Genomic DNA, 24,395 nt, shown 5'->3' on the forward strand with positions numbered 1-24,395 from the left:
AAGGAATCAACAGCAGAATAACTGAGGCAGAAGAATGAATATGTGACCTGGAAGACAGAATGGTGGAATTCATTGCTGGCAATAAAGAACAAAGAAAAAAGAATGAAAAGACATGAAGACAGCTTTAGAGACCTCTGGGACAATATTAAACACACAGACATTTGCATTATAGGGGTCCCAGAAGGAGAAGAGAGAGAGAAAGGCCCTGAGAAAATATTTGAAGAGGTTATAGTTGAAAACTTCCCTAACATGGGAAAGGAAATAGCCACTGAAGGCCAGGAAGTGCAGAGAGTCCAAGGCAGGATAAACCCAAGGAGAAACAAGCCAAGACACATAGTAATCAAATTGACATTAAAGACAAAGAAAAATTATTAAAAGCAACAAGGGAAAAACAACAAATAACATACAAGGGAACTCCCTTAAGGTTAACAGCTGATTTCTCATCAGAAAACCTACAGGCCAGAAGGGAATGGCACGATATATTTAAAGTGATGAAAGGGAAGAAGCTACAACCAAGATTACTCTACCCAGCAAGGATCTCATTCAGATTCAACAGAGAAATTTAAACCTTTACAGACAAGCAAAAGCTAAGAGAATTCAGCACCACCAAACCAGCTCTACAACAAATGCTAAAGGAACTTCTCTAAGTGGGAAACACAAGAGAAGAAAAGAACCTGCAAAAACAAACCCAAAACAATTAAGAAAATGAAAATAGGAACATACATATCAATAATTACCTTAAATGTGAATGGATTAAATGCTCTAACCAAAAGACACAGGCTTGCTGAATGGATACAAAAACAAGACCCATATATATAATGTCCACAAGAGACCCACTTCAGACCTAGGAACACATACAGACCAAAGGTGAGGGAATGGAAAAAGATTTTCCATGTAAATGGAAGTCAAAAGAAAGCTGGAGTAGCAAAACTCATATCAAATAAAATAGACTTTAAAATAAATAATGTTACAAGAGACAAGGAAGGACACTACAAAATGATCAAGGGATCAATCCAAGAAGAAGATCTATCAATTATAAATATATAGGCACCCAACGTAGAGGCATCTCAATACATAAGGCAAATGCTAACAGCTATAAAAGAGGAAATTGACAGTAACACAATAATAGTGGGGGAATTTAACACCTCACTTACACCAATGGACAGATCATCCAGACAGAAAACTAATAAGAAAACACAAGCTTTAAATGACACAATAGACCAGATAGGTTTAATTGATATTTATAGGACATTCCATCCCAAAACATCAGGTTACACTTTCTTTTCAGGTGCACACGGAACATTCTCCAGGATAGATCACATCTTGGATCACAAATCAAGCCTTGGTACATTTAAGAAAACTGAAATCATATCAAGCATCTTTTCTGACCACAATGCTATGAGATTAGAAATATATTACAGGGGAAAAAACACAAATACATGGAGGCTAAACAATATGTTACTAAATAACCAAGAGATCACTTAAGAAATCAAAGAGGAAATCAAAAAATACCTAGAGACAAATGACAACAAACACATGATGATACAAAACCTGTGGGATTCAGCTAAAGCAGTTCTAAGAGGGAAGTTTATAGCAATACAATCCTACCTCAAGAAACATGGAAACCTCAAATAAACAATCTAACTTTGCTCCTAAAGAAACTAGAGAAAGAAGAACAAACAAAACCCAAAGTTAGTAGAGGGAAAGAAATCATAAAGACCAGAGAAGAAATAAATGAAATAGAAACAAAGAAAACAATAGCAAAGATCAATAACACTAAAACCTGGTTCCTTGAGAAGATAAACACAATTGATAAACCTTTAGCCAGACTCATCAAGAAAAAGAGGGAGAGGACTCAAATCAATAAAATTAGAAATGAAAAAGGAGAAGTTACAATGGACACTGCAGAAATACAAAGGATCATAAGAGACTACTACAAGCAACTCTATGGCAATAAAATGGAAAACCTGGAAGAAATGGACAAATTCTTAGAAAGGTAAAACCTTCCAAGACTGAACAAGGAAGAAATTGAAAATATGAACAGATGAATCACAAGTAATGAAATTGAAACTGGGATTAAAAATCACCCAACAAACCAAAGTCCAGGACCAGATGGCTTCACAGGTGAATTCTATCAAACATTAAAGAAGAGCTAACACCCATCCTTCTCAAACTCTTCCAAAAAATTGCAGAGGAAGGAACACTCCCAAACTCATTCTATGAGGCCACTATCACCCTGATACCAAAACCAGACAAAGACACTACAAAAAAAAAAAATTACAAACAAATATCACTGATGAACATAGACACAAAAATCCTCAACAAAATACTAGCAGACAGAATCCAGCAACACATTAAAAGGATTGTACATCATGAGCAAGTGGGATTTATCCCAGGGATGCAAGGATCCTTCAATATATGCAAATCAATCAATGTGATACCCCATATTAACAAACTGAAGAATAAAAACCATATGATCATCTCGATAGATACAGAAAAAGCTTTTGAAAAAATTCAACACCCATTTATGATAAAAACTCTCCAGAAAGTGAGCATAGAGGGAACCTACCTCAACATAATAAAGGCCATATATGACAAACTTACAGTAACCATCATTCTCAATGGTGAAAAACTGAAACCATTTCCTCTAAGATCAGGAACAAGACAAGGACGTCCAGTAGCACCACTATTATTCAACATAGTTTTGGAAGTCCTAGCCACAGCAATCAGAGAAGAAAAAGAAATAACAGGAATCCAAATTGGAAAAAAAGAAGTAAAACTGTCACTGTTTGCAGATGACATGATACAATACATAGATAATCCTAAAGATGCCACCAGAAAACTACTAGAGCTAATCAATGAATTTGGTAAAGTTGCAGGATATAAAATTAATGCACAGAAATCTGTTGCATTCCTATACACTAACAACAAAAGATCAGAAAGAGAAATTAAGGAAACAATCCCTTTCACCATTGCAACAAAAAGAATAAAATACTAGGAATAAACCTACCTAGGGAGACGAAATACCTGTACTCAGAAAACTACAAGACAATGAGGAAAGAAATCAAAGATGACACAAACAGATGGAGAGATATACCATGTTCTTGGATTGGAAGAATGAATATTGCGAAAATGACTATACTACCCAAAGCAATCTACAGATTCAATGCAATCCCTGTCAAATTACCAATGGCATTTTTTTTACAGAAATAGAACAAAAAATCTTCAAATTTGTATGGAGACACAAAGGACCCTGAGTAGTCAGAGCAATCTTGAGGGAAAAAAAAAGAGAGCTGCAGGAATCAGACTCGCTGACTTCAGACTATACTACAAAGCTACCATAATCAAAACAATATGGTACTGGCCCAAAAATAGAAATATAGATCAGTGGAACAGGACAGAAAGCCCAGAGATAAATTCACACATCTATGGTCAACTAATCTATGACAAAGCACGCAAGGATATACAATGGAGAAAAGGCAGTCTCTTCAGTAAGTGGTGCTGGGAAAACTGGACAGCTACATGTAGAAGAATGAAATTAGAACACTCCCTAATACTATATACAAAAATAAACTCAAAATGGATTAAAGACCTAAGTGTAAGACCTGACACTATAAAACTCTCAGAGGAAAATATAGGAAGAACATGCTTTGACATAAATCACAGCAAGATCTTTTTTGATCTACCTCCTAGAGTAACGGAAATAAAAACAAAAATAAACAAATGGGACCTAATGAAACTTAAAACCTTTTGCATGCAAAGGAAACTATAAACAGGACGAAAAGACAACCCTCAGAATGGGAGAAAATATTTGCAAACAAATCAAGACACAAAGGATTAATCTCCAAATTATATAAACAGCTCATGCAGCTCAATATTAATAAAACAAACAACCCAAAAAAAAAAAAAAAAAGGGCTCAAGACCTAAATAGACATTTCTCTAAAGAAGACATACAGATGGCCAAGAGGCACATGAAAAGTTGCTCAATATCACTAATTATTAGAGAAATGCAAATCAAAACTACAAAGAGGTATCACCTCACACCAGTTAGAATGGGAATCATCAGAAAATCTACAAACAACAAATGCTGGAGAAGGTGTGGAGAAAAGGGAACCCTCTTGCACTGTTGGTGGGAATGTAAATTGAAACAGCCACTATGGAGAACAGTATGCAGGTTCTTTATAAAACTAAAAATAGAATTACTATATGACCCAGCAATCCCACTACTGGGCATATACCCTGAGAAAACCATAATTCAAAAAGACACAGGCATCCCAATGTTCATTGCAGCACTATTTACAATAGCCAGGTCATGGAAGCAACCTAAATGCTCATCGACAGACGAATGGATAAAGAAGATGTGGTACATATATACAATGAGTCATTTATATGTATATTTATGACAATGAGTCATAAAAACGAATGAAATTGGGTCATTTGTAGAGACGTGGATGGACCTAGAGACTATCCTACAGAGTGAAGTAAGTCAGAAAGAGAAAAACAAATATCGTATATTAATGCATATATGTGGAATCTAGAAAAATGGTACAGATGAACCAGTTTGCAAGGCAGAAATAGAGACACAGATGTAGAGAACAAACATATGGACACCAGTGGGGGAAAGTGGTAGGTGGGTGGTGGTGGTAATGGGATAAATTGGGAGATTGGGATTGATATATATACACTATGTATAAAATAAGTAACTAATAAGAAAAAAAGATAAAATTAACCCATACTATGGATTCATGGGAAAATTTAAAAATGTAAATGATCTAAACAGTCAAAGATGGTCAGACTGGATTAGAAAGCAAAACCCAACTATATATAAACAAACATTGCTTACAGTGCCTATATACTACTTAACAGTAAAGAAATTTGAGATATATCCCACTGGAAAATAACATAAAATAGCTTTTGCTATAGTAAAATTCAACATAACAAAGTTTTAGAATTTGTCACATTGAGAAACAAGTTAAACAGTCTATATTGATTATTGTTTCATTTATTGTTGCTTGAAATGATATAACAATAGGTTCAGACAGCCATTGGATTCTTAAAAATCTTTAGTAAAACAAAACAATAATGGTGAAAAATCGATAAAGTAAAGATTCACTGACCTACCATCATTTTGCTTTCACAGAATACCTTTTTTCTTGTTAAGAAAATATAAAATTCGTTCCCGTCAAGACCCAATTAATAACCAATAATTATTTCTAAATGAAACAATTATCAACTTATGAAACAAAGCCACTGCAAAAGTGCTTTATATGAAGTTATCAATATGATGGGGAAAAAAATCAGTCCAAATATTTTGTTGCAAAAGAGTCAACAAAGCTAGTCAAATCCAAGAGAAAAAATATCTGAACAAATATGAACTACTTTTTAAAAATAAAAATCATGCTTTGTAATTAAGTGTCTTTAATACTTTGTCTTATTAATATAAAAAGCATTTTTGTCTGATTGTTTTAGAAAATACCATCAAATATTCCCAGAAAAGACTTGATTTCATCAGCTTCATCCTCAGGATAATACTGACTGGAGGAAAAAGCAAACGTAAAAATAACTATTTTTGTAACACAGTTTATTTTTAAATTTATAATAAATAATAATAAATATAAAATGGATAAACTTGAAGATTGCTGAGAGGGTTAATTTATTAAACAAACTTCAATGTGCATAACCTTGTAAAAAGTCTGGAGCAAATTAAGATTTCATAAACTGTGAAAGATAGAGACAAGTATCTTAGATATTTCTTTAAACATATTGGAAAGTAATGCCATTTAATCAGTGTCAACAGGTCTATAAACCTTGACTATTCAAGGATTGGGAAACTGCTACAGTTACCCATAAAAATGACCAGCAGTCGGGGCACTGATTAGACTTAGTCTGACTTTCACTTTGAATCTGTAGAATTGTAACAGAACTTGGTGGCTAAAATACAACTTGAATGTTAAAAAAATTAGCTGATCTCATTTCTCAAGTGACCTTACACTTCATATTATCAACATAGTGTATTCAAATTAGTAAAAAAAAGTTTATCAGCATAATATGTTTTAATTACTAGCATCAAATATATGGGTTCTCAAAAAGTGAGATATTTGATATTTTGAATTATCTTAAGGAGCTTAGCTCACCAGTGGTCTAAAATTTTAATGTCTTTAAGTAAATAAAACATTTAGGTTCTGATCTTTAAAATGAAACAAGGGAAAAGGAATACTGAACTTCTTTGTGAAAAGTTCTTACTAGTGTAGTTTCAAAATATTTTTAAAGAGTTCTTACCTGAAATCAATCTCCTTTTTATGTTCACTGTTTCTAATAAAGCAATCCACTTTCTTAACAAAATTTGAAGAGCTTGGTATTTTTTCAGAGTGAGTAAAGTACAGCTTTTCAATCTCTGGCGACAGACTTTGTTGTTGTATTTCTTGTAAATGGACCTATATTTTGAGGTTAAAAAATTTAGCAATCATTGAAGGTTTAACTATTCAGGTGGTATTTAAAAGAAAAACAAAGAAGTGCTTCTTCTTATAATACTTGCATTTCCAGCTTGTTGAGGTAATTTTGTCATGGAGGATGCAGCAAACTTGGACATAGCAGAATTTGATAAATAAATATCTGGCTTCTCATGTGATGAAACAAAACTAAAAATCAAAATGAATTATTTATAAAATACAGCAAATAAGAGAAACAAACCATTCTAATTTAGATCAACAGTGATTCTTTGGAAAATATGATTCGAGTTTATCATATTTATCAACCCCAAAATTAATGCTCCATTTCTTAGACTCATGGAGAACTTGGTGTATCTCCTTTCTTTTAGATAAAACAACAACTTTTATAGTCCAAATAAAATAAGAATTTACTTTTAAAGGGCTACAGAAATAATCGTTCAACAATTTTCATTAAAACTGTCTTATGCTTAATCATCTATCATCTAGCAGTTTGTAAATCTTTTCTAAATCCCACTTGCTTAACTTTTAGTCTCCTTTCCCTATGCTGGTCTCACTGTAGACAGACATCTCTACCTATCTGTTCATGTATAACTGTATACTAGAATTCACCTTTAATCTTTTGTATTAAATTAATTCATTAAAAAACATTTATTATTCACTACTGTATGCCACACATTATACTAGGAGTTAAGTATGAAATAGTAAACACATCCTCAGGTGGTTATCATCTATAGAGGGACAGACAATGAATAAACAATAAATATAATTATAGATCCTGAAGTGATATGAAAGAAATGAAATGAGCAATATTACAGGAAATAACAGTGTGGAGGCACAAACCCACTTTAAAAGGTGGTCATGGATGCCTCTATGAGGAGGAGACAATTTAAGCTGACACAGGCTAAAATGTGACAGTCATACAAGGAGCAATAAACAGTAGATATGGGTAGGGAAGAATCACATATATTGATAAGAACTGAATCTCTTTATCTCTGATGAATGGCAAGGAATTAATATAGTAAAAAGGGTATGAAAGGAAAAGCATGTGTTTCCTTTTCATCTCAGACCCTCAGATCCCACAGGCCTTCTTCCTAGCAGCAACTTCTGGCATCGGTTTCTCAGAGGTTTCTTGATAGGATTCCTTTTTAAACCCACTTATCTTCTGTTGGTCACTTCTAAACTCTCCCAAAATTATTTGTACTTTTCTAAAAGTGTGGTGCACAAAACTGTTCATATGCCTTGTTATCTTCCTACTTGTGATTTGCCTATTTTCTCTATACCCCCGACTTTGTTCCACTTTGATGTTTCTAATCTGTTTATTCCGTATGACTCAGAGATAGAAGCAATGAATGGAAATGAAAAAAAGACAAATTTTAGACAAATATTTTTGAAAGCTATTGAGTGATCTGAGAGATCCAAACATGGAATAAGCACTGAAGAGTGAATAAGCTCCTGGACACTGAAGTTGTCTTGGTAGAAATAGCATGATTACTTGCCAGTGATGTTGGATGGTTATTCAAGGATCCAGTTGTGGGGAGACTAAATGACATTTAAGTTAAGCTCCCTTCAACTCTGGAATTCTCTGAAATCTATGATTCTGTGATGTTGATACTAATGTTCAGTAAAATGACTAAATAATAGCAAAAGTATCAAAAGACACCACAAATTTAAAACTTTTTTAAAGCAGGAGACATAAATAATCCTTAAGTAGAAAGTTGGACCATGAATAAAAAGTTATCAATGTTTCTTCTCTGCGGGAAAGTTTTGGCTCTGGCTATAATTTCTCTCCCTTGAGTTCTAATCAGGTCCAATATCCAAATGCATTTTACATTTCTACAAAGATACTGTAAGTTGCGGGGATGGGCAGTGGTGGTGGTGTGATGAATTGGGAGATTGGGATTGACACATATACACTAATATGTATAAAACAGATAACTAATAAGAACCTGCTGTATAAAAAATAAAATAAAAATTAAAAAAAGATACTTTAAGTTGAACATTTCTAAAATTATTGTTTTTTTCCCAAACGTCTATGTTCTATATTCTCAGATAATACCTCAATCTACCCACTTGCCATTTATTCTTCCCTCTTCCTTTACTACCATATTCTAGCAATTGCTAAATCTAATCTGTGTTATCTATGAAATATTTGAAAAATCCAATTCTACCTCTCAGTTTCTATCACCTCTACCATAGTTGAGGCCTCATCATAGCCTGCCTTTCTCATTGGCCACCATGTCCCTGCTGGTCCCACCCTCTACAAATCATTCTAGATATCACTGCTAGAATGATTTTTTCTGATTAAATTATATAAACTATGCTTAAATATTTTGGATGGGCCCTCACTGCTTACTATGGAGATCAAATACTAGAGGCCTCTAGGCTACATACGGTCTACAAGCATTATAATTATTTTTTGGAGAGAGGGTGCTGCAGACCATATCACATTTTAAAAAATTAGCTGTCAAAATTTAGAAGTCAGGAGAGCTTCAAGATGGCGGAAGAGTAAGACGAAGAGATCACCTTCCTCCCCACAAATATATCAGAAATACATCTACATGTGGAACAACTCCTACAGAACACCTACTGAATGCTGGCAGAAGACCTCACGGGCGGAGACTGCAGGTGTTGGACGGGGTAAGCTTCGGAGCCACCAAGCAGAGCACAGCAACAGGGGTGCAGAGGGCAAAGCGGAGAGATTCCCGCACAGAGGATCGGTGCCGACCTGCACTCACCAGCCCGAGAGGCTTGTCTGCTCACCCGCCGGGGCGGGCGGGGGCTGGGAGCTGGGGCTTGGGCTTCGGAGGTCAGATCCCAGGGAGAGGACTACGGGTTGGCTGCGTGAACACAGCCTGAGAGGGCTAGTGCACCACGGCTAGCCGGGAGGGAGTCCGGTTAAAGGTCTGGAACTGCCAAAGAGACAAGAGACTTTTTCTTGCCTCTTTGTTTCCTGGTGCACAAGGAGAGGGGATTAAGAGCACCGCTTAAAGGAGCTCCAGAGACGGGAATGAGCTGCGGCTATCAGCGCGGACCCCAGAGACGGGCATGAGACACTAAGGCTGCTGCTGCGCCACCAAGAAGCCTGTGTGCGAGCACAGGTCACTATCCACACCTCCCCTCCTGGGAGCCTGTGCAGCTCACCACTGCCAGGGTCCCGGGATCCAGGGACAACTTCCCCGGGAGAACGCACAGTGCACCTCAGGCTGGTGCAACGTCGTCCCACATCCGTACCCCTCCCTGAGTGAGCCAGAGCCCCCAAATCAGCTGCTCCTTTACCCCATCCTGTCTGAGCCAAGAACCGTCACCCTCAGGGAACCTACACGCAGAGGCGGGTCCAAATCCAAGCTGAGCCCCTGGGAGCTGTGTGAACAAAGAAGAGAAAGGGAAATCTCTCCCAGAAGCAGCGGATTAAATCTCCACAATCAACTTCATGTACCCTGCATCTGTGGAGTAGCTGAATAGACAACGAATCATCCCAAATTGAGGAGGTGGACTTTGGGAGCAACAATATATATATATATTTTTCCCTTTTTCTCTTTTTGTGAGTGTGTATGTGTATGCTTCTGTGTGTGATTTTGTCTGTATAGCTTTGCTTTTACCATTTGTCCTAGGGTTCTGTCTGTTCGTTTTAATTTTTTTTTTTAATACTTAAAAATTCTTTTTCTTAATAATTATTTTTTATTTTAATTATTTTATTTTATCTTCATTCTTTCTTTTTTTCCTCCCTTTTATTCTGAGCTGTGTGGAGAACAGGCTCTTGGTGCCCCAGCCAAGGCGGCAGGACTGTGCCACTGAGGATGGAGAGCCGAGTTCAGGACACTGGTCCACAAGAGACCTCCCAGCTCCACGTAATATCAAACAGCGAAAATCTCCCAGAGATCTCCATCTCAATGCCAAGACCCAGCTCCACTCAACAACCAGCAAACTACAATGCTGGACACCCTATGCCAAACAACTATCAAGACAGGAGCAAAACCCCATCCATTAGCAGAGAGGATGCCTAAAATCATAATAAGTCCACAGACACCCCAAAACACACCACCAGACGTGGACCTGCCCAACAGAAAGACAAGATCCAGCCTCATCCACCAGAACACAGGCACCAGTCCCCTTCACCAGGAAGCCTACACAACCCACTGAACCAACCTTAGCCACTGGGGACAGACATCAGAAACAACGAGAACTACAAACCTGTAGCCTGTGAAAAGGAGACCCCAACCACAGTAAGTTAAGCAAAATGAGAAGACAGAAAAACACGCAGCAGATGAAGGAGCAAGGCAAAAACCCACCAGACCTAACAAATGAAGACGAAATAGGCAGTCTATCTGAAAAAGAATTCAGAGTAATGATAGTAAAGATGATCCAAAATCTTGGAAATAGAATGGAGAAAATACAAGAAACGTTTAACAAGGACTTAGAAAAACTAAAGAGAAAACAAACAGTGATGAACAAAACAATAAATGATACTAAAAATTCTCTAGAAGGGATCAATAGCAGAATAACTGAGGCAGAAGAATGGATAAGTGACCTGGAAGATAAAATAGTGGAAATAACTACCACAGAGCAAAATAAAGAAAAAAGAATGAAAAGAATTGAGGACAGTCTCAGAGACCTCTGGGACAACATTAAACGCACCAACATTCGAATTATAGGGGTCCCAGAAAAAGAGAAAGAGAAAGGGACTGAGAAAATATTTCAAGAGATTATACTTGAAAACTTCCCTAATATGGGAAAAGAAATAGTCAATCAAGTCCAGGAAGCACAGGCAGTCACATATAGGATAAATCCAAGGAGAAACATGCCAAGACACATATTAATCAAACTATCAAAAGTTAAATACAAAGAACAAATATTAAAAGCAGCAAGGAAAAAACAACAAATAAAACATAAGGGAATCCCCATAAGGTTAACAGCTGGTCTATCAGCAGAAACTCTGCAAGCCAGAAGGGAGTGGCAGGACATATTTAAAGTGATAAAGGAGAAAAACCTACAACCAAGATTACTCTATCCAGCAAGGATCTTATTCAGATTTGATGGAGAAATTAAAAGCTTTACAGACAAGCAAAAGCTAAGAGGATTCAGCACCACCAAACCAGCTCTACAACAAATGCTAAAGGAACATCTCCAGGGAGGAAACAAAAGAGAAAGAAAAGACCTACAATAATAAACCAAAAACAATTAAGACAGTGGAAATAGGAACATACATATTGATAATTACCTTAAATGTAAAGGAATAAATGCTCCAACCAAAAGACATAGATTGGCTGAATGGATACAAAAACAAGACACGTATATATGCTGTCTACAAGAGACCCACTTCAGACCTAGGGACACATACAGACTGAAAGTGAGGGGATGGAAAAAGATATTCCATGCAAACGGAAATCAAAAGAAAGCTGGAGTAGCAATTCTCATATCAGATAAAATAGACTCTAAAATAAAGACTATTACAAGAGACAAAGAAGGACACTACATAATGATCAAGGGATCAATCCAAGAAGAAGATATAACAATTGTAAATATTTATGCACCCAACATAGGAGCACCTCAATACATAAGGCAAATGGTGACAGTCATAAAAGGGGAAATTGACAGTAACACAATCATAGTAGGGGACTTTAACACCTCACTTACACCAATGGACAGATCATCCAAAATGAAAATAAATAAGGAAACACAAGCTTTAAATGATACATTAAACAAGATGGACTTAATTGATACTTATAGGATATTCCATCCAAGAACAATAGTATACACATTCTTCTCAAGTGCTCATGGAACATTCTCCAGGATAGATCATATCTTGGGTCACAAATCAAGCCTTGGTAAATTTAATAAAATTGATATCGTATCAAGTATCTTTTCCAACCACGCTATGAGACTAGATATCAATTACAGGAAAAAATCTGTAAGAAATACAAACGTATGGAGGCTAAACAACACACTACTTAATAACCAAGAGATCACTGAAGAAATCAAAAAATATCTAGAAACAAATGACAATGAAAACACGACACCCAAAACCTATGGGATGCAGCAAAAGCAGTTATAAGAGGGAAATTTACAGCAATACAATCTTACCTTAAAAAACATGAAACATCTCATATAGACAACCTAACCTTACACCTAAAGCAATTAGAGAATGAAGAACAAAAAACCCCAAAGTTAGCAGAAGGAAAGAAATTATCAAGATCAGATCAGAAATAAATGAAAAAGAAACAAAGGAAACGATAGCAAAGATCAATAAAACTAAAAGCTGGTTCTTTGAGAAGATAAACAAAATTGATAAACCATTAGCCAGACTAATCAAGAAAAAAAGGGAGAAGATTCAAATCAATAGAATTAGAAATGAAAAAGGGGAAGTAACAACTGACACTGCAGAAATACAAAGGTTCATGAGAGATTACTACAAGCAACTATATGCCAATAAAATGGACAAACTGGAAGAAATGGACAAATTCTTAGAAATGCACAACCTTCCGAGACTGAACCAGGAAGAAATAGAAAGTATGAACAGACCAATCACAAGCACTGAAATTGAAACTGTGATTAAAAAACTTCCAACAAACAAAAGCCCAGGACCAGATGGCTTTACAGGAGAATTCTATCAAACATTTAGAGAACAGCTAACACCTATCCTTCTCAAACTCTTCCAAAATATAGCAGAGGGAGGAACACTCCCAAACTCATTCTACGAGGCCATCATCACTCTGATACCATAACCAGACAAAGATGTCACAAAGAAAGAAAACTACATGCCAATATCACTGATGAACATAGATGCAAAACTCCTCAACAAAATACTAGCGAACAGAATCCAACAGCACATTGAAAGGATAATACACTATGGTCAAGTGGAGTTTATCCCAGGAATGCAAGGATTCTTCAATACATGCAAATCAATCAACGTGATACACCATATTAACAAATTGAAGGAGAAAAAGCATATGATCATCTCAATTGATGCACAGAAAGCTTTTGACAAAATTCAAAACCCATTTATGATAAAAACTCACCAGAAAGTAGGCATAGAGGGAACTTTCCTCAACATAATAAAGGCCATATATGACAAACCCACTCAACATCGTCCTCAATGGTGAAAAACTGAAACCATTTCCACTAAGATCAGGAAAAAAGACAAGGTTGTCCACTCTCCCACTATTGTTCAACATAGTTTTGGAAGTTTTAGCCACAGCAATCAGAGAAGAAAAAGAAATAAAAGGAATCCAAATTGGAAATGAAGAAGTAAAGCTGTCACTGTTTGTAGATGACATGATACTTAACACAGAGAATCCTAAAGATGCTACCAGAAAACTACTGGAGCTAATCAATGAATTTGGTAAAGTAGCAGGATACAAAACTAATTCACAGAAATCTCTTGCATTCCTATTCACTACTGATGAAAAATCTGAAAGAGAAATTAAGGAAACACTCCCATTTACCATTGCAACAAAAAGAATAAAATACCTAGGAATAAACCTACCTAAGGAGACAAAAGACCTGTATGCAGAAAACCATAAGACACTGGTGAAAGAAATTAAAGATGATACAAATAGATGGAGAGATATACCATGTTCTTGGATTGGAAGAATCAACATTGTGAAAATGACTCTACTACCCGAAGGAATCTACAGATTCAATGCAATCCATATCAAACTACAACTGGCATTTTTCACAGAACTAGAACCAAAAATTTCACAATTTGTGTGGAAACACAAAAGACCCAGAATAGCCAAAGCAATCTTGAGACAGAAAAACGGAGCTGGAGGAATCACTCTCCCTGACTTCAGACTATACTACAAAGCTAGAGTAATCAAGACAGTATGGTACTGGCACAGAAACAGAAATATAGATCAATGGAACAGGATAGAAAGCCAAGAGATAAACCCATGCACATATGGTCACCTTATCTTTGATAAAGGAGGCAAGCATATACAGTGAAGAAAATACAGCCTCTTCAATAAGTGGTGCTGGGAAAACTGGAAAGCTACATGTAAAAGAATGAAATTAGAACACTCCCTAACACCATACACAAAAATAAACTCAAAATGGATTAAAGACCTAAATGTAAGGCCAGACACCATCAAAGTTTAGGGGAAAACATAGGCAGAACACTCTATGACATAAATCACAGCAAGATCCTTTTTGACCCACCTCCTAGAGAAATGGAAATAAAAACAAAAATAAACAAATGGGACCTAATGAAACTTAAAAGCTTTTGCACAGCAAAGGAAACCATAAACAACCAAAAGACAACCCTCAGAATGGGAGAAATATCTGCAAATGAAGCAACTGACAAAGGATTAATCTCCAAAATTTACAAGCAGCTCATGCAGCTCAACATTAAAAAAACAAACAACCCAATCCAAAAATGTGCAGAAGACCTAAATAGACATTTCTCCAAAGAATACATACAGATTGCCAACAGACACATAAAAGAATGTTCAACATCATTAATCATTAGAGAAATGCAAATCAAAACTACAATGAGATATCATCTCACGCCGGTCAGAATGGCCATCATCAAAAAATCTACAAACAATAAATGCTGGACAGGGTGTGCAGAAAAGGCAACCCTCTTGCATTGTTGGTGGGAATGTAAATTGATACAGCCACTATGGGGAGCAGTATGGACATTCCTTAAAAAACTAAAAATAGAACTACCATATGACCCAGCAATCCCACTACTGGGCATATACCCTGAGTAAACCATAATTCAGAAAGAGTCATGTACCAAAATGTTCATTGCAGCTCTGTTTACAGTAGCCAGGACATGGAGGCAACCGAACTGTCCATCAATAGATGAACGGATAAAGAAGATGTGGCACATATATATACAATGGAATATTACTCAGCCATAAAAAGGAATGAAACTGAGTTATTTGTAGTGAGGTGGATGGACCTAGAGACTGTCATACAGAGTGAAGTAAGTCAGAAAGAGAAAAACAAATACCGTATGCTAACACATATATATAGAATCTAAAAAAAAAAAAAAAAAGGTCATGAAGAACCTAGGGGTAAGATGGGAATAAAGATGCAGACCTACTAGAGAATGGACTTGAGGATATGAGGAGGGGGAAGGGTAAGCTGGGACAAAGTGAGAGAGTGGCATGGACATATAGACACTACCAAACGTAAAATAGATAGCTAGTGGGAAGCAGCCGCATAGCACAGGGAGGTCAGCTCAGTGCTTTGTGACTACCTAGAGGGGTGGGATAGGGAGGGTGGGAGGGACAGAGATGCAAGAGGGAAGAGATATGGGGACATATGTATATGTATAGCTGATTCACTTTGCTGTAAAGCAGAAACTAGCACACCACTGTAAAGCAATTATACTCCAATAAAGATGTTAAAAAAAATTTTAAAGTTAGGAGATGTCACATAAATTTTTGATCTTAGCTTTTTTTAAAAATCAGGATATTTGACAACACTAGACTCACATTTCCTGTACAACAACAACTGGTTGGATCAGAGTAGTGGTTATTATTCCCTTTAGATGGGACACTCTACAGTTAACCTTGGCCCATGAAATCCCAAAGGCAGTTTGAGCTTGTGACCCCTGACCTACTGGATACAGCACAGGTATCTAAATATGGCATTCATGGCCCCTCACAGACCTCAGCAATCTCAGCCTTAATTCTATGGCTACACAGACCACACTTTACTGACCCTTGAGCATGGGATGCTTTTTCAAGCCTTATCCCTTTACATGTACTCTTCTACCTGGAATGCCTTAGTCTCCTCTTTTCTACCTGTCAAACTCCTATTCAGTTTTCACATCTTATAAAAAGTGAAGATTCCTCAGCTCCAGCTCCAGAGACCATGATTCAGTAAGTCTAGCATGGGGCCCAAGAATGTGCATTTTTAATGTGCACCCCTGGGTAATTTTGATTTTGGGGTGGTATGACAACAGCACTTTGAGAAACACAGCTCTAAGATTAAGAGGCTTTAAGTTGGCTAATACCCTATTGCTTCTCTGACATCTAATGACTTTATCCCCATCTCCGCTTACATGTCAGGAGGATATAAAGTTGTAAGTGTTTGAAAATAAAGTTCTAAAACTTGCCTGTTTGACATTTCTCTTTGGAATTTGCTTTTTGATTCTTCAAAGGGTAGCTTACTTTCCCTGGTTCTTGAACTCAAAGGGTTTCCAAATCCTAGGTAAAAAGATAACATTTTGAAATAAATCGAATAGAATATCTGTATTCTATTCTAGAGTAGAACATCTCTCCAAACAGATATGATCTGGTTAAGGAGAGAACGAAAAATTCTTCTCAATAATCAAATTTAATGTGCATAGACAAAACAAAGGAGCAAACCTAAGAGAATAAATCTATAAAACACATAGATTAGCTTATTAGTCACTATATTAAAAGGTCCCCAACCACTATCATTTATTTATTTATTTATTTTTAAGCCATGTAAATGATCAAGTCGAAGTTCATTCAATATTTTCAATGGTCTGCAAGGGACTGATTTCCATCTGTCAGCCATCCTGGGAAAGAGTATCTCCGTCTCCCTATCTGGTCTTATACTTACCAAGATTTTCACTTCTCTGTTTTGGTGAAATAGAGTGGATTCACCAGTAACTCAAAGGCCTAGTCCCATTATTTTTGGATTGTATATGATTTAAGCACAATATCTAATACAAGAGAAACTAATCTTTTCCTGTTTATTTATTTATACTTGAAAAGTCACTATTTCTATTAGAAATAAAAGTTATCTTTTATGTTTTTTGCTAGCATGTGAAAAAAGAATATTTTTTAAATTGGAACACTTTTGTTTTTCACAAACATTACCAGACTACATGAGATCTTAAAATGGAGAGCAGGATAGTCTGTTTTATGAGGGAAAATTCGATAAACAATCTGAATTTGAATAGAGCCTTTAACAAGATAAGGAGCAATAGAATAGAAAAAGCTCATTTCCTATATCGTCATCATGGAATAACCTTGACCTCTGTCCCTAGGGATAGGAAATGTTATTTGTGGGAGGGTCAAATTTTACTTTTGCTAAAAATTATAATCTTAACAAACTGAAACTAATTAAGCAAGCACACAAAAAAGAAAAAGAAAATTAGTCCCAAAAGCTTAACTGAAAAATATTCAAATAATTTCTCATAAAATTATTTCATTCTAACATATATTTCAAATACAATACACACATATATACAAAAATACATACAAATGAAATATATTTCATGCTATTTACCTGATGTTTTTGTCTTCTCGGTATCAGTTGAAAAGCTAGTAACTTCTATTAAGCTTTCATCATCAAAATCATCCCAAACTTCATTTCCCAATTCAAAGTTCACATTCAAAACTTCTGAAAATGAAGAATTACTTTTAACCGCATCTGTCAAATCCTGGTTTTCAGATGCATTAAGATTTCTGTTGAACAGCATTGTTTGAGGGGCTTTCTCATTTGAAGTTGTAGAATAGGTCCGTCTAGAAAAATCTGTCATGTGTATGTATAAATGAGTATAGGCACTTTTTAAACCTTAAGCATCATTATTTATTGACATATCAAACACATCTTTCAACTGCTAAACAGAGGTCTTGAGTAGTAGTGTTCTAAAGCACTGCTGAGTATTGTATTCAACAATTTTATTTACTGTATTACATGTAGTGATTGACTGCTGCACTAAATTTAATTTTCAAGGTATTCTTCTAGACAATTAATTTTCCCTCTTAATTCCTACATAAGAACAATCTTACTCCAAGTTTGGATTGTAATAGCTTCTAAAATGGGCTTCCTCCCCCATCTCTTCTCCCTACAAGCAGTTAATTTTGAGTATTGTTACGAAAATATATCGTTATTTTTCTCCTTCTAAAATATCCTCAGTGTTATCCATTGTTTATAGCCTGGGTTTAGAGCCAGACTACCTGGGTGAAAATTCCACCTCTATCATTTACTAGTTGGATGATCTTAGACAAGTAATTTAAACTCTGAGCTTAGTTTTCTCCTCTGCAAAATGGGGATAATAATAGTACCTAACATGGAACTTCCCTGGTGGCATGGTGGTTAAGACTCCCCGCTCCCAATGCAGGGGGCCCGGGTTTGATCCCTGGTCCGGGAACTAGATGTCACATGCATGCCACAACTAAGAGTTTGCATGCCACAACTAAGGAGTTGGCAAGCCACAACTAAGGAGCCTGCCTGCCGCAACTAAGACCCAACACAACCAAATAAATAAATAATAGTACCTAATACATATGATTGTTATGGGGACTAAATGTCTTTACTTGTACAGTTTTCCATAGCAGTGATTAATAAATATTCAATAACTCGCTTCTCCAAAAAATTTTATGCATATATATGTATTATATGTAAAGGATGTATAGCACACAATTTACAGATAATGATAAAATATACAGCATGCTTAACTGTAAATTCCATATATCTAATTGATTATCACTGAACGTTTTCATTGAATTTTGCCAAACTCTTGTATCTGTATCAACCTATAGTTACAATTGATAAATGAATGTAGTTCTCACATTCATTTGTCAATTCGAGCGTTGTTTGATATTTTTGTTGACTTTAATAAAAGTAAAACAATAAAGACATATGTTGGGATTTCACTCATTCACCCATAGCCTTAAGCAATTTCCTTGCTGAATTAGATAATAATTTTCAAATGCTAGAAGAATATTCCTTCAATTGTTCTTGCTATCCACAATATAAGGGCTACAGACATGACACACTGATAAATTAAGTTTGCACTACTGTCATTTTCTCCATCACTTTCTTAGGTATAAACAATAAACAAAACAATAAGTTAGGCCCTGATTTGTAGTGTTTGCTGATTTCCATTCTATAAGTATTCCCACCATGACTGATTTCAAGCTACAAATGTGACATAACGCAAGTTGGGAAGAAATGCACAATAGCACCCCTTTATACAGTATTTCCACCATACAGATATAAATATAGATGCAAATAATCTCAAGAATACAGATAACAGTAAAATGTAGTAGAATAATTAGGAAGTGGTTAGTTTTTAATATTTATAACCTTTGTGTTTAATATAACTTAATTGAAAGTTTATATAATTAAACTTTAATGATGCCTGATTCCCCAAAATTTAATAATCATCTCACAAGCTAGTACAAGCTTGCTCCAGTAAAATTTAAAGTGAGTTTCCTTCACTTTAAATAACCTCTATCCTTCCTTTTCTTCACTATCCAAATCCTTCTCTATCCTTCAACTGTACCTACAACTCCAGTACACATTATTCTACTTTTGTGCCTTGATACACATACACAGTATGCTATGTCCTGAAAAGAGAAGTAGGTACAAAGTGCAGTGTAAATATAAAGAGAAGAAGACCATCTGGCTAGATGGGGACTGGCAGCTAAAGAAGGAAGAGACTTGAGCATATTTATATGCTGAAAAGAAAGAGGCCACAGGGAGAAGATACTGAAAATAAGGGCAAGAGGAGAGAGATAGCTGGTCTTCTAAAGACCCAGAGGGGGCAGAATTGGAAAGATTACGATTACAGGTGGAGAGATAAACTTTGAATAGAAGAAAAGATAATTCTTCTTTCAAAATAAATAGAGAGTTATGGATGGGTGCAGAAACAGAGAAATATAATAGTTGGGGGGGTGGAAAGTTGAAAGAGTTTGTATATTACAGGTTTGATTTTCAATTCTCCACTGATAACTAAAAGTCAATTTCATTTTATAGAAATGGCATTGCCTGGGAATCAAGAGATATGAAATCTATTTCTAGTCCTGCTGTTAATTAGATATGTAATTTTGGGCAAGTCATTCAATCTCTGAGTCTTGCCTTCTTTCATTGTAAAATGAGAAATTGCACAAAGGTCCCTTACAATTTAAATTTTACAATTCAACATACTTTCTCATAATTTCTGACATTTTTTCTTCTTGTCTTTTTGCACCTGGAATACAGATGATAAAAATTGCCATGTTTTTCTTAAAACATTCTTAAGAGCAGTATTTGAATACATTTAAAGTATGTTTTGTCACCAAAGACTAATGTGGAAAAAGTATAATGAATATACTCAATTACTATTAATAACAGTACCAGATATTATGCTAAGAGCTTTATATATATTATCTCATTTAACCCTAAAATCCCTAAAATATAACCAGATGAGGGAATTGAGATGAACTGGGTAAGTATACTATGAAAAGTCATACAACTACTAAATGAGCTAGGATTTGAACCTAGACAGATAATCTCTAGATCCTGTAAGTTGAACTACTATATTATACAGCTTCTTTAAAAAAGGTGGGGGGGCATTCAGTAAAAGAGGGATATAGTTATTATTGGGGTTTAAAGTATCTAGATGAGACTTTTATATCATAATACAAATCACATTTGGAATAGTGGGTGGGAAAGAAATAAAAGTAGAAAAACTATGTAAAGACAACATGAAAGTAGGGAAGGACAAACTCTGGTGTGGAGAAGGGCAGGGAATAGATCAGCCATACAAGGAATAAGTTAGAGGGCTACAGGTTGAAGAGAGATAAAAATAAGAGGATTGACACTCTTACACCTTCTATTCATGTTGTAATAATATTTTCAGGCTTTGAACAAATTGGATAAACGTTCTGATAGTCTAGGTAAGACCAGGGGATTTTTCTTGATCTGATATTGGGCCTAATGGCTGCCACGGTGTCATAAGGGGTGATGGGTACTCCAGCCCTTGCCTACCTAAGATCTTAAATTATGGCCAGAGAAAGCAATAGAGTGAAAGAATGAAGGAAAGAGTGGCAATAGAAGTCAAAAACAACACACACATGAAATTAATTGTTTTTAGAAAATCCCAAGTTTACCATTTCTACATACAGCCACTTGAACAAACAACTCTGTGGCCAGAATTATTTCTCACATGTTTTAACAGACTGCTATTAGTATAGTAGCATGACCCAGAGAAATGGTGCTATTAATGGCAGGACCCGGAGAAATGATGAAACAGGCCCAAAGTTGAAGAATTTATATGCATTATCTCTTTAATTTAATGACAGACACAGATAAAAAGCAAATCTATATTACAAACCAGCTATATCCCACAAACTAGGTTATAGTCTCACATATCATAGAGATTGTAAGAATCATAGGTTTAAGAACTAGAGAGATATTAAAGGTCACCCAATTTAATCCCTTAATTTTAAAGATAAGACTAACGCCCAAAGAGGTTAAATAATTTTCCCAAGGTCACACAGCTATTTTATAAAATGGACTAATTTTATAAATAAAAAATTATTTCAAATAATTCTAAAGACACATAAAAGTAATCGTTCAGCATTTTAATACTTTGCATATCCTAAGATCCCTTATATTCTCAGCTTTTCCTCATATTATCTTTTTTTTTCTTTTGCGGTATGCGGGCCTCTCACTGCTGTGGCCTCTCCCGTTGCGGAGCGCAGGCTCCGGATGCGCAGGCTCAGCGGCCATGGCTCACGGGCCCAGCCACTCCGTGGCATATGGGATCTTCCCAGACCGAGGCACGAACCCGTGTCCACTGCATCGGCAGGCGGACTCTCAACCACTGCGCCACCAGGGAAGCGCCCTCATGTTATCTTTAAATTAAAATAGTCAATGCTATGTACGAAAAGATTTTTTAGGAATCTATGATAGACACAACAAGACCATCTGAAATAACAGACCTAAGAATTTGAAACTGCTTCAATAACTGAAGAGAAAAATGTTGCCAAGTTAATAATCATAACTTTAGATTTTGGTTTTTCAATAACATTGCTTGTCAATCCAAAGTAGTGAGAAATCATTTTCTCTCTCAAGTCAATATCAACAGTAATTTACCTTTGTCTTGATATGCAGATGGTTCTGGTTGTTGACCTTTTGTGTAGATCTCATGCTGATACCTCTGCTCCATTATAGGCAATTCGGGTATGTTTAAATATTCTGACCTTTATAAAGATAAATAAAACCATAAAAATGTTAAAGAAAATATTAAAATTAATCTGACTTCGAAAACTACTGATTCATATAAATGGGAAAAAACTGGTTCAGCCACTCAACACTTCTATGATAAACTGTACTAGCCTGAGTAGTAAAAGGTAAAAAAATAGGTGTTTAATGGAAGTGACAACTACTTAGGTCACTTAGTCATCTTTACATTCCCCCATTGGGTAGATTTCTGCTATTTGTGTGTAGACTTAAAAATTTATTTCTAATGCTTCTTTCAGTTAGATAACAAAAGTTAGGATCTCTTCAAGTAGTGTTGGCATCTATTCTGATTGGTCAGCGGCTGTTCTGTACTGGTTGTTAAGTATATTAAATGTCATCCCAGCATGTAGAATGCCCTTATCTGGAAGGAAATTACATATACTGTTACCTTTTAGGTATCATAATAGGAAAAGAATGCTGAATTATCATCTAGGGCCCTCTGAATATGAGCTTTGGTTATTTCATCTATATAATAGGATAAAAATACCTTGGTTTATGAGCCAGGTTGTTGTTAAGTTCAAAAGAAAGAATGCACAAACATGCAATTTTTAAATTATAAAGTATTTTATAAATCTGAGGTATTATTAATATAGAGTGGGCCCCTAAATGGAAAATATTAGACTTTATACACCAACATGACTTCTCTTTTTAAAGTATACTCTTGTCATCTGTTAAGTTTAGAAGGCAGAGAGAGCCTGGAGGCATGACACATAGGATGGGTAGTTTTCCAGGAAAGAGCAGATTAGATCAATGTTAAAGTATCCTTATGACTGCAGAGTTCTAAATAAATTTGGGGTGTAAATGATAACAAAACTCTCCTGATGTAATTACCTCATTATGGAACTAAATGATTACTGTGATTCAAAGGTAGCCAGTAACCATCTTTCTCTGAATAAATGACTATTTGGAGGAACAGAGAGTTTATGATGAATATTTTACCTCAGATATTAACATTATATTTGTACCTTGATATACTGGTAAGAGAAGGTTTTGGAGTAAAACCAAACTCTTTAAGGTCCACACTTTGAGATTTATTCATCTGCATCTATTAATGAAAAATTAACAAGTTCAACTATCAATTTCATATCAATACACCTTTTAACAAATAAGCCAAACAGCAAAATTCCTGCTGATACATATAGTCCCCAAACCAATAAATTGTGAGAAACTCAAGCTAGTTTTCAACTCAAATCTCCTTCTCAGGCCCTTCTTAAATGTTGATATTCTTCATGGTTCTTCATCACGAGGCCTTCTTCTCTTCTCACTCTCACTCATTCTCAATCACAGATCTCATTTACTCCCATGGCTTCAATTACCATCTACACATGAATGACTCTCAAATCTATAGCTCTCTGTAGATTTGAGCTTAGCTCTCTTTCTTGATTTTCTAGCTCAACTCTCTCCTGACTTTCAAACGGCTATTATCCAACTGTCTATAGAACATCTTTACCTAGACATCTTGTAGGCCTCTAAATTCAGTATTTCCCAAATGAACTTATCATGTCTCTACTCCTCCAAATTTGTTTTCCATTTAGAGTTTCTACCCTAGTGAGGCCCCACTTTTTTCCCAGTTGCTCAAGCCAGAAGGGCATCATCTTTATTCCTTCTACTTCACCCCTTATAACCAATAAGTAGCAAGGTAGTTGTTTATACCTCTGAAAAATATCTTAAACCCAGCCACTTCTCTCCATTGCTACTGCCATTACACTAGACTAGGCCATCGTCTTGCCTGGACTACTGCAAAACCTCCCTAATGAGTCCTTATGTTCCTTTTCTATTATCCTCTAATGCATTCTCTACATTGCATCCAGAGTGAACTTTATAAAATGCGGTTCCCATCATGCCACTGATTAAAGCCCTTCAGTGATTTCCCAGTACTTTCAGGATAAAATCCAAATCCTTAAAATAGCAAAAATGTTTTCATGATCTAGCTCCTACTTCTTCAGCCTTATCTTTCTCCACCCTCCTACTTGTAAATGAACTCCAGATATACCGTATTACTTCAG

At 35.8% G+C, this 24,395-nt stretch overlaps 1 protein-coding gene across 1 annotated transcript in view; it reads right to left on the reverse strand.

Moving 5' to 3' along the window:
* Positions 1–5,466: 5,466 nt before the first annotated feature.
* The window catches only part of HFM1 (helicase for meiosis 1), a 125,415-nt gene continuing 106,486 nt past the window's right edge, over positions 5,467–24,395 (reverse strand). Inside the window, exons 32-38 of the mRNA XM_065874603.1 lie at positions 23,355–23,434; positions 22,243–22,349; positions 17,662–17,775; positions 16,517–16,607; positions 6,528–6,639; positions 6,281–6,435; positions 5,467–5,536 (exon numbers count right to left, since the gene is read on the reverse strand). Of these exons, the coding sequence (XP_065730675.1) occupies positions 5,467–5,536; positions 6,281–6,435; positions 6,528–6,639; positions 16,517–16,607; positions 17,662–17,775; positions 22,243–22,349; positions 23,355–23,434 (729 nt within the window). The remainder of the gene's footprint in view (positions 5,537–6,280; positions 6,436–6,527; positions 6,640–16,516; positions 16,608–17,661; positions 17,776–22,242; positions 22,350–23,354; positions 23,435–24,395) is intronic.

Source organism: Phocoena phocoena, chromosome 1 (genome assembly GCF_963924675.1).
Source record: "Phocoena phocoena chromosome 1, mPhoPho1.1, whole genome shotgun sequence".
NCBI lineage: Eukaryota > Metazoa > Chordata > Mammalia > Artiodactyla > Phocoenidae > Phocoena > Phocoena phocoena.